Genomic DNA, 15156 nt, shown 5'->3' with positions numbered 1-15156 from the left:
ACTGCTGCTGGGTCATCTTGTCTTTCCTACAGAAAGTGGACCTGACCAGCAAGGCAGTGACAGAAGTATTGACCAGAACAATAGAGTACCTCCAGCCAAACCCAGGTGAGTGCCTGGACCTCTCCTGTCCCCTTCTGAGAGACATCAGAGAGGATCTTTTTGGCCCTGAGATCTTGGTCACTAGCCCAACGTTTGAGATCAGACGACTCGGGTGAAGATCCAGATCCACCCCCTTGCCCCGTGCGGTGTTCCTGGGCTGTAAGACGCTGCTGTTCCTGCTGAACAGTGAAAGAACGGACACATCTTTCGCTGTGCACCTAGAGAGGCCCTGAAGGGGACCCATTTTTCTGGGGGGGATGTCCAGAAAAAGTGGCATCTCTGGGCTGGGTGGGGGTGGCTGGCTTTGCAGGCATCGCCTCGGGAGCCTGCTGTCCTGCGTGCTTCCAGCCAGCTCGTTCAGAGAGCGCTCCAGGGACTATGGGAGGGCTGGGGAAACTCCTTTGGCCTTCACTAGCGAGCTGCAGGGAACTATTTTTGCTTCCTGTCTTGGAAAAGAAACTTCTCTTCTCGTAGCGAATGATATTTCTGGTAGATGAAGACAATAGGGCTTCTTGGCTTTGGGTGTAGTTTAAAAAAAAAGTTGGCAGTGGCCAGCAGCTGCTGGCAAGTCCAAGTAATTGCAAACACGGCCGTGGCTGTTTCTGTGCCAGCTTCCAGAGCCAAGCTAACCATGCTCAACACGATGTCGAAGATCCGCGGGCAGGTGAAGAACCCCGGCTACCCGCAGTCAGAAGGGCTGCTGGGGGAGAGCATGATCCGATACGGCAAGGAGCTGGGCGAGGACTCCAACTTCGGTGAGTGTCCCATCGGGACGGCTCCTCCTAGGAGCGTGCGGTTGAGGTGGTGAAGGCTGCCGTCAGATTTTCAAGCTGTTGTTCTAAATTTTGGAAGGACTGCGTGACCCTTTGCATCACCTAACCGTTCTGGGGGCTCTTAAAGGAGGTTTGAAGGCTTCCACCCAGGCGGGCAGAGCCCAAGTGTTCTGGATCCCAATCCGCGGCGTTATGTGCAAAACCACCCCTTAATGCTTTCTTATTAAACACTGAGATAAATTTGCACGTAGGAAAAAATGCTTCTTTGCTTCTAAAATGAACGATGGTGACATGGAAACTAGACTGAGCGAGTTTTACGGTGCAGTTTCCAGCTAGAGCTCTGCTATAGGGAGGCTGTAGCCAAGAAATCTTTTTGCGTGGCGATTTCTCATGACCACGTGTGATTTGCAGGGAGGAGGTGGGGTGAAGCCTTTCGGTGACATCAATTTTAATCCGCTAAAACATCAGCCGGCGCACGTGACGGACCTGGTACAGTGCACAGCTGCCTGATGGCTTCCAGCACAGGGAGGAGCTTTCTGGCCTCAGGAAAATTAAAAAGCTCTGGCTACTTTGTGGAATGACAAAGGATTCTCCAGAGTGTCTCTGGCCAACTCCATCTCTCGTGGCTCGCAGGAGCCGGAGTTGTTACAGGGAGCAAGGGGCAAGGAAGTTTTTAGACGAACGCACCAAACCCGATTCCCTTTAATAACCTCTCTTTAAAGGAACACTTAACTTGATAAGTGTCTGTGTTAGTACTGCATCCCTCCCTAGGACAGGTTATCTCGAGTTATCACAATTGAAATAAATCTTCTTGTACATTTTTTTTTTCCAGCTGGACAGTAGAGTGGTGTTTCACTGGTATGTTCTCCTGTGCTAATGTAGTACCGAAACGGTTGGTTTGCCAAAGCTGCACAGGAATAATTTAATCTATAAATGGTTTCCACTGGAATAAAAAGCCAAGACTAAAACTGCTTTGCTGCAAGTCCGTCTGGCTGAGCTGTCCTTGTGGCAGGAGCCTTAGAAAAGCATGAAACGAAGTAGGTGTCAATAAGCAACTTGGAGCTCTGTAATTCGGAGGGGAGGGGAAGGGATGAGGTCGGCCTGGTAGAGGTTAGTGTCTAAAATGAATAAAAGGCTGCAGGTTTCCTGCCAGCATCTGGGGAAACTTGAAAAGTTGGTCAGAGCGCTCTGGGCTTAAAATCGTCTGAACAAAAGGATGGCCAGGCTGGATCAGAGCGAACGCGCCTCTGCCCCGGGCTCCTCTTGCCAGCAGTGGCCAAGGAGCAGACCAGGGTTAACGCGCTCTGTGGCCAATTAAGCAGCTCAGCGACTCCCTGAGCTAACAGGGAGTTTAAAAATACTGCTTTTTAAAAATATTTTTACCTTTTCCTTCCTCTGTGTAGTTGGTAGAGATTGTTCCTGTTTTTCAGGGGAAAAAAATGAAGCGTGTTAACGAAGCGTCTTGTGCGGCGTCAGTACCAACAGGCAATCGCCTGCTCTCACGCCGGGCACCGCTCGCTCCGTGCCAGGCTCGGAGATTTGCTCCAGATAGAAATGTGGGGGCGTTGGACGGAGCTTGCACACGCTGAGCGTCTTGGCAGAATGGCTCTGCACGCAGCCGCCACAGCCTTCGGCTCTGTTTAACTGGCTGGCCCCTTCTCCCTTTCCCTTCCCTTCCCTCTCTCACTTGAAGGCGACGCGCTTCTTGATGCTGGCGAATCTATGAAGCGGTTGGCTGAAGTGAAGGACTCGCTGGATATTGAAGTCAAACAAAATTTTATTGATCCCCTCCAGAACCTGTGTGACAAAGACCTGAAAGAGATCCAGGTAAACGCCGTGATGGGGGTTTTTTTTCCCCTCCTCTAGTTCCTGGCCTCCGCTGGCTATTAGTGCGTGTAACCGCTAGCCCTGTCGCGGTGGGAACCGAGGACTTGCAGAGGTCTGGGGTCTGTTCCCCTGCAGTTTGTGTGCTTTGTGTCCCCACGTTCACCAGTATTTCCTCCTTGCTCAGCACCGCTACCGCTCCTGAGCAGCTCATAAGGCTGGATGCGGGTTTGAATGGTTCCTCCTTCACCGTGTTTTGTGGAGGATGCTTTGGGAGTACGTCCCAACGCGCGTTCTGGGCTTGCTGAATTTGGTTCTTTGTGCTGTGAGCTCCCAGCCGTGTTACGTTCGGGGCTGTCTGGCATTAAACTTCACCGTGTTCTATACGGCTGTTGGCTTTATTCTGTTAGTAGCCTTGAAAGCTTGAAGTACAGCGTACTTTCAAGCTGTGAGCAAGCTTCCCTCTAGGTCTCTTAAGCAGCACCTCAAGAAGACCCTTCAGCGGAGCTTGGTAGCTCCCGTGTGCTATTGCAGAGACAAGTGCGTGCAAAGCACGGCCAGGCTTTGTAATAGGCTCCATCCCAACCCATAACTCACAAGGCAGCGCTCTCGAGTGACTTTTCGCTTACAGTGGTGTCCCAGATAAAATAACCGCCAACCACGGTTTCGGTACTTAGCTGAACTCTGGTTCTGCAGGCTGCCATGGAGCTAATTGAAACAGTCCTGCCCTGAGCAGTCAGGGGATGCAGCGCCCGGAACCTGCATCCCAGTTCCTCAGCTCCAGAGGTCCCCATTGCTCCTGGGGAGCTGGAAGTAGCGGGCCAGCTCTTCATCTTCCCGAAAAACTTGCATGGGGAACAGACCCGGGCTGCGCCCTGCAGTGTTTTCTTCCAGCTCTCAGCTGCAAGGGGGTGAAATCGCATCGTTTAGGCAATTTGTACAGCAGCCACGGCAGTAATCCTTGCCAAACTGAGTTGGGACGGTCCGCTCCTCCCTGTCACCTCGCAGCAGCCCTCCCTTGCAGCTCCATCACGTCCCGGAGCCTCTCCGGAGTCTGAACAAAGGTGGGAGCCACTGAAGCGTGTGCTCCGAGATCAGGTTTCTGAAACAAACTGGGCCCGTAACTAGAGCTGCCTTCCCGTCAGGAGAGCTTGGCTCCTTTTCCTTTACTGTTCGTAACCATCCTCTTCCCAGCACCATCTCAAGAAGCTGGAAGGCAGACGCTTGGATTTTGACTACAAGAAGAAACGACAGGGCAAAATCCCCGATGAGGAACTGCGACAGGCCATGGAGAAATTTGAAGAGTCGAAGGAAGTAGCAGAGACCAGTATGCACAACCTCCTAGAAACTGATGTGAGTGCACGGGGGGGAGCTGCCGGGTGGGTCGTGCGTTTCTGTGTACACGAGGGTGGGATCTCTCGAGGGACCCAGCAGTTAGTCGCTAATTTCCACTCTTGTTTTTGCAAGTTTGGTTTTGCTCTCTGAAAACCCAGATCCGAGTGCCCAGCGGGCCTCTTGCCCTTTCTGTAGCCTCTCTTCCTGACCCAGCCCTTGGCCAGAGGAGCGGCTGTGCCCTGTACCAAAACAGCTCTGCCAGCGGGAGTGAGTTTGGGCAGGTAACACAGCCTCCCTAGGGAGGAATCGAACAGCTAGCGAAGCCCAGAGAGTGGTAGGAGGTGTCCTCTGTCCTTCTGAGCCTCGGCCAGCGCCTGACCTCTGGTGTCTGAAATCCCGAACCTTCTCCTCATCTCCCCGGGGAAGTTGCCCCTTCGTACACGTTCCCCGGTACGGTCCCTGTACGTGCAACGAGGGAATCTGCTGTCGGCTGGGGAGAGCCATTCATCCCACCTTGGTGTGATTCTCGCAGATCGAGCAGGTGAGCCAGCTCTCGGCCTTGGTGGACGCCCAGCTGGACTACCACAGGCAGGCAGTGCAGATCCTGGACGAGCTCGCGGAAAAACTCAAACGCAGGTGAGTCCCAGGGTGCTGTAGGCACTCTCAGTTCTCGCAGCCACGAGCTGTCCCTGCGGTACTTGTCTGTAAATACCTGACCACCCCTCTAAATCTCTCTCCTGGCGTTAAAGCTGCTTCTTGCAATCACTAGAGCTTCAATCCAGACCTTCTTCAGGTTGGAGGGAGCGACGCCAGCTGCGCGACTTGCTTTCAGTGACATCTGAAACAAAACCTCTGTCCTTGCGCCACGGGCAGCCGGTGTGTGCTGGGCTGAGCCCTGCCTGAACTGGGGTGTGCTGCTCCCGGGGAGGCTGGACCTGAATTTGGGAGGGGTGGAGAAGGAGGGTGAAATCCCCTTCGTGCCGGTGCTCTCAGCCTCTCGCTTTGTGGGCGCTGAGCGTGGGAGCGTCCCCCAACAAGTGCCTTTTGGCCAGACCCGTGCTCAGGTCAGAAATTGCATCGTGCCGATGGATCAGACGGCTCCTACGTCATGAGCTGGACGTGCCTGTCACCCTGCGTCGCCTTAGAGTCTTGGTGCCATTACCTCCAGCTGTGGTTAAGGAGGGTACCTGGAGATTGGCCGGGGTCGTGGTGCAGGAAGGTCCGTGTCGAGGGCTCCCAGTTGCTCTGAAGAGCAATTTTTTTCCCAGAAAGCGAACGCAGCGTGGTGGGGATGACGTGGGGGCCACAGGGCAATGGAGGAGCACTCGGATCACCGGATCTGCGAGCCCTCTGCCAGCCCCCTCGTTTTCCAGCTCTCCCCTCTGTGTTGAAGGCAGTCTCTCCCGGCAGACCCTGCCGCGGATGGGGCGCTGCCACGCGTGCTCTGGGCTCCCGAGCCACGTGAGTTGGTGGAAGGCAGACGGGTGTCTGGCAGGCAGGAGCAGGGAGAACCGTGGATCTGCCTGGTCTTGCTGCGCTCCCGGCTCCTTCCTGAACGCCCGACCTCCGCAGCAGCCCCGGGGGGAACGCGCGGTTGCTGCCGAGGTGCCAAGAAACACAGAGGTGCCGTTGAAATGCCGAGCGAGCTGGTTCACGTGACTGCTGTGACTTGCACGGTCGTTCTTTCTGCTGCTCTGTCTCACCTGAGCAAGCAGCTCCCCAAACCCTGGCCAAGGAAGGAGAGGTGGCTTCCCTGCATCTGGGGCTTCCCTGCGGAGCCGGGCACGTGCCTTCCTCAGCCTGGCGCACGGCGGCTTGGACAGAGCCAGGGCAGCGTCTCCGCTCCTCGGGGTGATTTGGCGATGCCGCCCTGCTGCTCTTTCCTCGTAGAAGAAACTGCTGAGTGGATCCTGTGTCTGGTTTGAATTAAGAAGAGCTGGGAGGATCCTGCCAAGTGTGAGCTTTCGGACTGCAGCACGAGTGTCCTCTGCTGGTCTGAATTGCCTGAGACTCCTCCGCAGCAAAGCCTGGGGCATGCGGCCCTCTGTAAGGGCAAGGTCCCAAACCCTGGGCAAGATCCATCTTGAAAACACCCCAGCTCAGAGCGTTGTGCAGATTGTTGTCTACAAGCCAATCTGCTCCCCTGCGTAGCCGCCGAGGAGAAAAAAATACCACGTCGATCTCATCATGCTCTGTTTCATCTTTCAATTTATCCACGTTTCTTTTCCTTCTTCCAGAATGAGGGAGGCCTCCTCGCGTCCCAAGCGGGAATACAAACCCAAACCCAGGGAGACGTACGACTTCGGAGACGCTGACCAATCTAACGGGGGCTTCTCTTGCAATCCTACCCCCAAAGTCTCAGGTAAAGTTGTCCCGCGAGCGTGCACATGCAGGTGCCTCTGGAGCAGCCTCCTGGGGACGGAGGGGAACTACCCTGCCTGGAGATGATGTTTCTGGAGCGCTGGATGTGCCTGCATGAGCTGGGTGGCTCTGAAAAACGTCAGAAATGCCTCTAGACTCGGGCTGTTTTCTCTCGGGGCCCAGCAGCCTTCGTTACGTTGGCTCTGGGGACGTCCCGGCGGGGTCTCCAGCCCGCGCCGCTTGCTTGTAGTGCCCAGTCAGTGCCAGACAGGAAGAATGAAGCATCTCGCTCCCTCCCCGTCTTCCCTCACGCTGCATTCCTCCCTCCCTGGTCCTGGCGAGGCCGGCGGGTTTTTAACACAGCATGCGGGGCCGCCCTGTTTCTCCTAACAAATCCTCCCTTTCCCTCTCTCCAGTTCACGTTGGTTTAAGCATGTCTCTTTTTGTTTGGAAGCAGCTTCCTCCTCTTTCCGATCCGACAAGCCGTCCCGGGCCTCCGTCAGGAGTATCCGTGAGTTTCCTCCCTCCGCACTGCATGATGTGTGACCACCTCTCCCCATCCCTCCTCGCTCCTCTTCCCGTGATGCTGCCGCTTGGAGCCGCTAATCCCTCCGTGCTGAGCCTGGCCGGCAGAACAGCTAAGCTAAGCTGAGCTAAGCCTCGAGCTTAAGCCCCAAATTAAACCAGCCACGCTATATTGATATTTACCACCCCAAAGCTGGGGCCTTTGCTCACCCGGAGGAGCCGTAGCAGCTATCGTCACGCAGGCGCGTCCTGTGTGAAGCCACAGGGATCAGATGCTTTTCCACGAGGTATCGGACATCTCGAGGGTGACCCCGTTCTCGGTGCAAGCACCCAGCCTGGATCTCTGCCCCACTGCGGAAGGTTTGGGGGGTGCAGGTGGAGCCCAAGGCAGGCTGAGCGGGTTTCGTAGCCACAGCCGGGCAGCGAGGAGCCTCGAATGAGTTGTGACGGTGGGGGTCTGCGGGTCAGCGTTCCTGCTGAAGGGACCCGGGGTGGGGGGTCCCGTTGGGGTACGGAGGCCAGGCTGGGTCTGTGGCTCAGAGCCAGCGCGGTGGGGAGAGCTCGTGGTGGTGCAGAGACGGGGCAGGAGGACGTGAGGAGCCTGGTGCAGGGGAAGTGCCGTGGTGGTGGGACCGCCTGGTATTTTGGGAAGTCATCTCAAAAACGCAAATCTGCTTGGCCGGCGCTTTTGGTGTTTTCCGAGTTCTCTTTTAATGCTCGATCCTTTCCTGCTGCGGATGTTCAGCTGGCAGCCGTTCGTGCCGTTCCCCTCACCCTGGTTGGAAGAGCTCTAGCACCGAGCCACAGGGCAACGGGGAGGGGGACGGGGGCCCCGCAGACCCCGGTGGTCTGTATTAGCTCGGTCCCTTCCCAGTGGGATCCCTACGGCTGCAAAACCGAGCGCCTGCCCATCCCAAAACAGTGCGTAGCCAGAGCAAGCGGCAGCTTTCCCTGCTGCAGAACATCCCCTTTGCAGTCAAAAGGTCTGATGGTTAAATCGCAGAGCTGCGATGCGGGAAAGAGACTTTGGGTTTCTCCCTGTTTTTTTGCGGGGGGGGGACGACCTCACATGCGACACCGAGCTGCTGATTTGACGCGCTGTGCCCCGGGAGGCAGTCGCAGTCCTCTCCCTCCCATCGCCCTCAGGCTCGGGGTCTCTAAAGGGACCCCCGGGGTCGTCCTCCACCACGCGCTGATGTCTAACCCCCTTGCTGACTGAGGAACTGCACGGCGGCAGCTCTCCTCTCTGGAGGAATAATGTGCCTTTTCTAATCTAACTTAGGTTGGACTTTAGCTTAGAGCGGGTGAAATCCAGGCAGGAGCAGGGGAAGAATTCCAGGCAGGAGCAGGGGAAGAATTCCAGGCAGGAGCAGGGGAAGTCCAGGCAGGAGCAGGCAGCACGGGGTGCTGGAGGTGGGAATCTGCTTTAGAAGAAGCTTTTGAGGAGTTTAAACTGAGTTAATGCTTTACCATGGCGGGGGCAAAGCGAAGGGCCAGCTTCTCCCGGGCAGGGCAGAGCCCGGTTGTGAAAGCGGTTGTGCAAGTTGCGCGGAGCCGAGGATCCCGCGCGGCGGCCGGATCCGGCGTCTGCCGGCGCGAGCAGCAGCAGGAATCCCGGCGCCGGCAGAGCCGGGGGTTTGAGGAAGGGGGTGTGAGGGGGTCCGGCTCACCTCTCCTCCCCTCCGCCTCTCCCCACAGCCCCCCTGGACCAGCCCTGCTGCAAGGCTCTCTACGACTTCGAACCCGAAAACGATGGCGAGCTGGGCTTCAAGGAGGGCGACATCATCACCCTGACCAACCAGATTGACGAAAACTGGTACGAGGGCATGATCAACGGCCAGTCGGGCTTCTTCCCCCTCAACTACGTGGAAGTGCTGGTTCCGCTACCTCAGTGAAACGGCATCGCTCCCGTCCCCCCTCCGCTCGCGCGGGGCCGATCCTCCATTCCATCTCCATCCTGATGCTGGCCCTCTCCGGCGGCGAGCCGGGCTGTCTCTGCGTCACCTCGGGGCGAGTTTGCCACCAGGGAACAAGCCAGAAGGGTCGACGGGCCCCCTCACCCCCCGTGAATTTGGTTATTTTAATTTTTTTTTTTTTTTTTTTTGTCCTTCTGGTGCTTGAACTTCGGTACTTTGCGCACCCTGCCAGGTCCCCCCCCGACCGTACGGTTGCCGCAGGCCTCTCCCTGTCCAGTTTTTGTCTTCCCTTTGGGTCAAGCATCCGGATGAGCCAGGTGGGAGAGCCGGGATGCATCCTTCACGCTGAGCATCAGCGCGGGGAGGTTTGGGGCAGGGGGGACGACAAAGCAGCCCCCAGCCTCACCGAGGGCGAAGCCCTTCGCCCCCCGCCCCGTTGAACACTACCCCTCTCCCTGCGGGTGCCCAGCCTCCCTACGCCCAGCACCACCGCAGGACCCCGGCTCTCCCCGCTCCCGGGGGCTCGGAGGGGGGGGGATGCCGTGGCACAGCAACACTACGCCACCCATCAAACACTAAGCCAGCCCCGCGGCGCGGGTGCTGAGCCCCGCCTGGGGTGCTGAGCCCTGCCGGGGGGTCTGTGCCATCCCTGCCCACTCTGGAGGGACAGAGCAGGGATGCTCTCAGCACCCCTCCCCACAGAGCTCAGCTCCAAAGGGGGTGGCTGTTCCCTTCTGCCCTTGATTTTAAGTATTTTAAGCCAGGTTTCCTCGTGCAAACCCTACCGCGTCCCCCAGAGCTGGGGGGTGATTTGGGGGCGGGGGGGGGGGGGAATTGGACCACAGCCCGGGGTCTGCCCACGGCGGGGCAGAGCGGGTCGGGGTTCCTCTCCCCCAACGGCTCCGCGCTTCCTCTCCCGGGGAGCCGTCGACACCCCGTGCGCTGCGGGGCTGGGGCTCCCCTCATCCTCACGTGCCTTCCCTGCGCCCCCCGCCTCTGCCCCGCAGCGACCCTCCCCGTGGCGGGGGGGGAGCAACGCGCCCCCCACCAGCCACCAGCTTTGGTGGGAAAAGGTGTCGTACGCCCCAGCGCCGCTCCCGCGCCCCAAGCCTCCCCGTGTGGTCTGTATGACGGGGGGGGGGTGTCAGAATGGGGCCCGGCCGTGGCAGCGCTCACCCCATCTCTCACTCGACTCCGTGGTTTTCCTTGCTAAAAACGTGGTCTCTTCCCCCTCTCCCTGGGCCTTGCCCGGGCTCCGGCACCTCTCGGCTGGCACCGTCCCCGCCTGGCCGGGGGGGCCCCGAGCCCCAGCTCCGCACCGGGGAGCACGTCCCCGTCCCCGCTGCTCCCGCCTCCTGTTACAGTTACGCACCCCCTTTTTAACGATTTTAACCGTGCATGTCGATGCGTGTCCGATCTCCTGCCGCGCCGCGCTCCGAGCGGGCTGAGCGGTGACCCCAGTCCCGGATGCGGGGAAGGGGGGGCACGGGGCAGCTCCCCCTCGCTCCCGGCGGCGCGGGGAGCCCAAGGGACCCGTGTCCTCTGTCCCCTCCCCGGTGGGGACCTGGGTCACGTCCCGGGAACGCTGGCTCCCGCTCAGGTGGATTGAAATGCGTTTTGTCGGCTGGGACAACTTGCTAGACTTTTTTTTTTTTTTTTTTTTCTTTTCCCTAATGGTTTCTCCTGGTTTTTAGGGAAAAAAAAAAAAAAAAAAAAAAGATGACCCACAGATCTTGACTTGTATCTCTGAATGAAAGTATTAAATGTTTTCTTCTTTCTAACGGCCGCGTCCTCTCTGTGAGTGCAAGACTGGGCTGCGGGCGGGGGGGCTGCGGTGGGACGGAGGAGCGCCCCCGGATGAACGCGTCCCCCCCGATTCACCCCACACCAGGCAGCTGGAAGGTTCCTCCAGCCCACGAGGCCGCCGGCACCGTCCCTCGCCGCGGCGCGGGCAAGATGTCCCCAAAGCCAGCGGAGCCGCACGCTGGCCGCGTCTCGGGAACTGCTCTTTAATCAACTACCACGTCCACAAACAACCCGACAGCCGGGACCGCCGCCACCGCCCTCCCCTCCGCCGCTGCCCCCCCGGGGCCGGCACGGCCGTGGGACAGGGCAGGATCCGGCGGGGTCCCGGGACCCTTCGGGCGAGCTCCCTGGAGCAGCGGGCGATGCGGTGTCCCCGCAGCGCTGCCCCGCGCCGGGGCTGGATGAGCCCCTTGGGCCCGGGGGGGGCCGCCGAGCCGAGGCCGGGCTGCTGGGAAGGCACCCGGACCGAGTCGAAGCGGGGTGGGGGGGCTCCCGGCCCCTCAGCTGCCGAGCTTGAGGAGGCTGTAGATCTGCTCCAGGATGTGGGCGAAGCTCTGGTCTTTGGGGGTGCGGGAGGCCAGGGAGCCCTGAGACGGGGACGCAGCCCAGGTGATTAAAACGGGGGGTTTGGGGGGGGGGTGGCTGGAGCTGGGCCCTGGCTGAGGCGCCCCCCCCCAGCCCGCCCAGCGGAGGAAGCCCCCTCCTCACCTTCAGTTTGTCCAGGTAGGTCTGATCCTGACTCCACAGCTCCTGAAACTTCACCAGGTCGGGGGCTCCCTTGTAAAACTCCACCAGCAGCGTCTGGGGCGGGGGGGGGGAGAGGGGGGCTGCAGGCACCGGGGCTGCGCCGCGTCGGGCACCTGCCCCCCCCCCCCCAGCACCGCACCGCGCCTGCGGCACCGCGACCTCAGCAGCGCGGCGGGGACGGAGAAGAGATTGTCACCGTCACCGGGGCTAAAGGCAGGATGGGGACGGGGACTTGTCCTTGCTGGGGCAGGGGGGGGGGTTCGTGGCCCCCCGCCCCCCGCTCACCATCTCCTGCAGGACGTCGTTGGTGAGGAAGCCGTCCTGGATGTAGGCCACCTCCACGTCCATGGGGATGCCGTAGTCGTTGGGCCGTTGCTGGAGGACGGGAGAGCGGGGTCACCCCACGGCACTGGGGCCACCCCCCCATCCCAAATAAACCCCCCCCCCCCCGCACCACCCCCTCCCGCAGGGCCGGCAGCCACCCACCTCCGGCGGCGGCATCACCCAGAACGGCGCAATTTTGGACTCCACGCCGGGGTTGCCGTGATAGTAGGGTCCTGGGGGAGCGGGGGGGGGAGAGACGGGGCTGACTCGGGGTGTGTATGTGGGGGGGGGGGTGCCGGCAGCCCCAGCACCCCCGGGCCGGCGGGGCCGGGGCTCTTACCGCAGATGAGGGCCAGGCAGGGCTGGAAGCCGTTGCCGCTGCCCTGCAGCTTGAGCTGATAATCCATCTGCGCGTCGATGTCGTGCAGGGAGGGCAGCGCGGGGCCGAAGGGGTGGCTGTGGTACCAGCCCACCAGCGACAGCCCCCGCAGGAACAGGCTCTGGCAGATCTGCGACGGGCAGACGCTGTGGGTCCGGGTCCCCCCCACCACCCCCCGGGACCCCCCCCGCTCGCCCACCCCCGGGGCCCATTTACCTCCTCCTCCACGGCACCGGCGGCCTCGGCATCGCCCAGGCGGGTCCGGCACGGGAAGGCTCGCAGCACCGTCAGCACTGGGGGGGGGGGGGGGGCCCAGGGGTGGGTGACTCCGCCGTGGCCTTTGGGGGGGCCACCCGGCCACCCCGCTACCTACGCTGCGTGTTGGTGTCCCACCGCCCGCCCAGGTAGCCCACCACTTCGCTCCGCGTCAGGTGGCTGTGGAAATCCTAAAGGAAAAGGTTAAAACCAACAGTTGGGGCCCAAAATGACACCGGGGACACCCCTCTCCCTGCGGGTGTCCCTAGCACCATCGCAGATGTCCCAGCCCGTCCGCCCCCCCCCGGGGAGGGGACGCACCAGGAGCAGGAGGACGTTGCTGGAAATGGCCACGTTGAAGGGCTGGAACTTGTTGATGGCGGCGAAGGACGTCACCTCCACCAGGGTCTGGGGGTTCCTGGGAGAGCCGCAGCCCCGCTGCCACAGCCACCCCCGGACCCCCCCCCACCCGCACCCATGGGGCCGGCGGTGGCACCCGTGGGGCTCGGGCCCCCATCCCTGTCGCACCCTACCTGGCCGAGTCGCGGGTGCCCAGGGTGCAGTAGCGGACGGGCACCCGGGGTTTGCTCTCCAGCCTTTTCCCCGGGGGGCCGTGATCTGCGAAGCACAACGCGCCGTCACCGCTGCTGCGCCGTCACCGCTGCTGCACCATCCGGGGTCCCCTGGGACCCCCGTTGCCACCTTACCCGTCCCCGCTGGCTCCGCCAGGCTCTTGCACTGCTGCTTCTTGCTCCTCTCCTCCGGTTTTTTGGCAGCCGCGGGCTCCGGCATGGGCGCCCGACCTTCCCTCGTCGCCTCCTCCTCTTCCTCCTCGGGCATCTCCTCCTCCTCGCCCTCACTGGCCAGGCTCTGCGGGCAGCACCGGGCTGGCACCCATCCTGCCACCCATGCTGGGGGCCACCCGAGGGTCCCGGCGGGGGGGCCACCCGACCCACCTCCTCAGCGGGGGGCGCGTTGGGCTGGTGCTTGCGCAGCCAAGCGGCTTTGTACTGGTCCAGCTTCTGGCCCTTGTAGCGGACGGACGCCCAACCGCACCCCGACTTCTTGGCGGGGTTCACCAGGCGCTTGCAGTGGGTGGCCCAGGCGCTGGGCGAGTTGAAGACCTGCCCCGTCTCCTGCCAGGTGATGGTCCCGTCCGCCCCCAGGTCCCCCACGAACTTCTTGCCCTGGGGAGCACGGGGTGAGCGGGGAGGCACCCGCCGGTTCCCCGTCCCCCATCCCTGTCCCCCGCCCCGTGTCCCCGCGCCGGCCCGGCTCACCAGGTAGTAGATGGAGAGGACGCCGCGGGCCGGCTCGAGGAGCCCGTCGCGGAGCAGGACGCGGAGGGTGATGCTGCGGCGGGTGAGCACGGCCCCCCGGGTACCCCCCAACGCCTTCGCCCCGCTCCCGGCGTCCGGCTCAGCCTCCGCCTCGTCCAGCCCCGGCTCCAGCTCGTCCTCATCCTCCTCCAGGCACTCGTCCCCACCGGGGGAGGCGGCCGCCAGCGCTGCGGGATGGGACACGCCGCGTGGGGTCCTCACCAGGGGCAGCACCCATGGGTGTCCCCCCAAGAGCATCCCTGGGTCCCCCCCTTGTGCCTGCCTGTGGATGGGGACGACGGGACAGGGATGCACGGGGACACGGGGACGCAAGCATGCGGGGACACGGGAAGAGGGGACACGAGGACGCGGGGAGGATGGACACAGGGACAGGGGGGCTCAGGGACGGGGGGACGGGGGAGAGGGGACCCAGGGCCAGGAGGATGGGGACACTGACGGGGGGAGATGTGGGGCTGTGAGGACACAGGGACGTGACGACAGAGGACATGGGGACACGGGGACGACACAGAGCCAGGGGGACGTGGGGGACGTGGGGACACAGGGACACGGTGACATGGCTGGGGGACATGAGGACATGGGGACACGGGGACACAGAGCCAGGGGGACGGGGGGACACGAGGACACGGGGACACAGAGCTGGGGGATGGGGGGACACGGGGACACGGTGACACGGCTGGGGGACACGGGGACACACACGGGGACGAGGCTCCCCTGGCCCAGCAGGTCCCAGCGCCTGCTCTGAACCCGGAGGGGTGCGGGGGGGGGGGCGGGACACGGTCCCGGCCCCTGCTCCGGTCTCGCCCCACGGGCGTCCCGGGGTGCCCGGCCGTGTGCAGGTGTGCACCGAGGGTCCTGCGTGTCCGTGCATTTGCGTGTGCGTGTGTGTGAGCATGCGCAGGTACACACGTGTGTGCACGGGGGGGGGGTGTGCACGCAGGTGCATGTGTGCGCGCGCGCGTGTGTGCGTGCGTGAGTGCCCCGGGTGCGCGCGTGTGCGCACGCTCTGCGTGGGGGGTGTGTGTGTGTGCGTGTGTGCGCGCGCGCGTGTGTGTGCGCACGGTGCGTGTCTGTGTGCGCGTGTTCCCGGCCGGTGCGTGCGTGTGCGGGCCTCGGGTGCGTGTGCGCGTGCCCGTGCGTGCGTGCCCGGTGCGTGCCCGGTGCGAGCGGCGCGCGCCCGCCGGTACCTGCCATGCTCCGCTCCCGCCGCTCCCGCCGCTCCCGCCTCCCCCGGTGCGCGCGGCGGCGGCGCCACGTGATGGGGCGGCCCCGCGCGCCCCGCCCCGCCCGGGGGGGGGGAACGACACCGGCACCGACACCGGCACCGGGGGGGGGGGGGCGGACACCGGCACCGGCGGGGGGGGGGGGACGGGACACAGCCCCGCACCTGCCGCAGCGGGGGGGGACACAGCCCCGCCCCGGGGCCCGGACCGGCCCCCCACCCCCCCACACACCCCCCGCCGCCCCGGCCGGGG

The 15156-nt window shown here is 62.4% G+C and overlaps 2 protein-coding genes across 8 annotated transcripts in view; one reads left to right on the top strand and one right to left on the bottom strand.

The window, feature by feature from the left end:
- The window catches only part of SH3GL1 (SH3 domain containing GRB2 like 1, endophilin A2), a 29830-nt gene extending 19216 nt beyond the window's left edge, over window positions 1–10614 (top strand). For 5 of the 7 annotated variants that reach the window (XM_054805152.1, XM_054805153.1, XM_054805156.1 and 2 more), the window contains 8 exons: window positions 33–105; window positions 711–854; window positions 2566–2699; window positions 3891–4049; window positions 4564–4667; window positions 6269–6393; window positions 6850–6903; window positions 8616–10614. In XM_054805152.1, the coding sequence (XP_054661127.1) occupies window positions 33–105; window positions 711–854; window positions 2566–2699; window positions 3891–4049; window positions 4564–4667; window positions 6269–6393; window positions 6850–6903; window positions 8616–8812 (990 nt within the window). In that variant the 3' untranslated portion in view covers window positions 8813–10614. The remainder of the gene's footprint in view (window positions 1–32; window positions 106–710; window positions 855–2565; window positions 2700–3890; window positions 4050–4563; window positions 4668–6268; window positions 6394–6849; window positions 6904–8615) is intronic. The other 2 variants (XM_054805155.1, XM_054805154.1) reach the window with 1 other exon arrangement.
- Window positions 10615–10833: 219 nt separating this feature from the next.
- On the bottom strand, window positions 10834–14971 carry MPND (MPN domain containing). Its single transcript, XM_054805514.1, is given in 14 exon segments — window positions 10834–11226; window positions 11348–11440; window positions 11672–11761; window positions 11873–11943; window positions 12051–12219; window positions 12306–12382; window positions 12463–12535; window positions 12666–12762; window positions 12878–12962; window positions 13052–13223; window positions 13225–13263; window positions 13265–13531; window positions 13625–13851; window positions 14869–14971. Coding segments are annotated over 14 exon segments (1554 nt in total). The 5' UTR covers window positions 14876–14971; the 3' UTR covers window positions 10834–11139.
- Window positions 14972–15156: the final 185 nt, after the last annotated feature.

Source organism: Grus americana, chromosome 28, assembly GCF_028858705.1.
Source record: "Grus americana isolate bGruAme1 chromosome 28, bGruAme1.mat, whole genome shotgun sequence".
In the NCBI taxonomy this organism is placed as follows: domain Eukaryota; kingdom Metazoa; phylum Chordata; class Aves; order Gruiformes; family Gruidae; genus Grus; species Grus americana.
The sequence above is the reverse complement of the archived record's forward strand: the minus strand, read 5'-3'. Positions and strand labels throughout refer to the sequence as shown.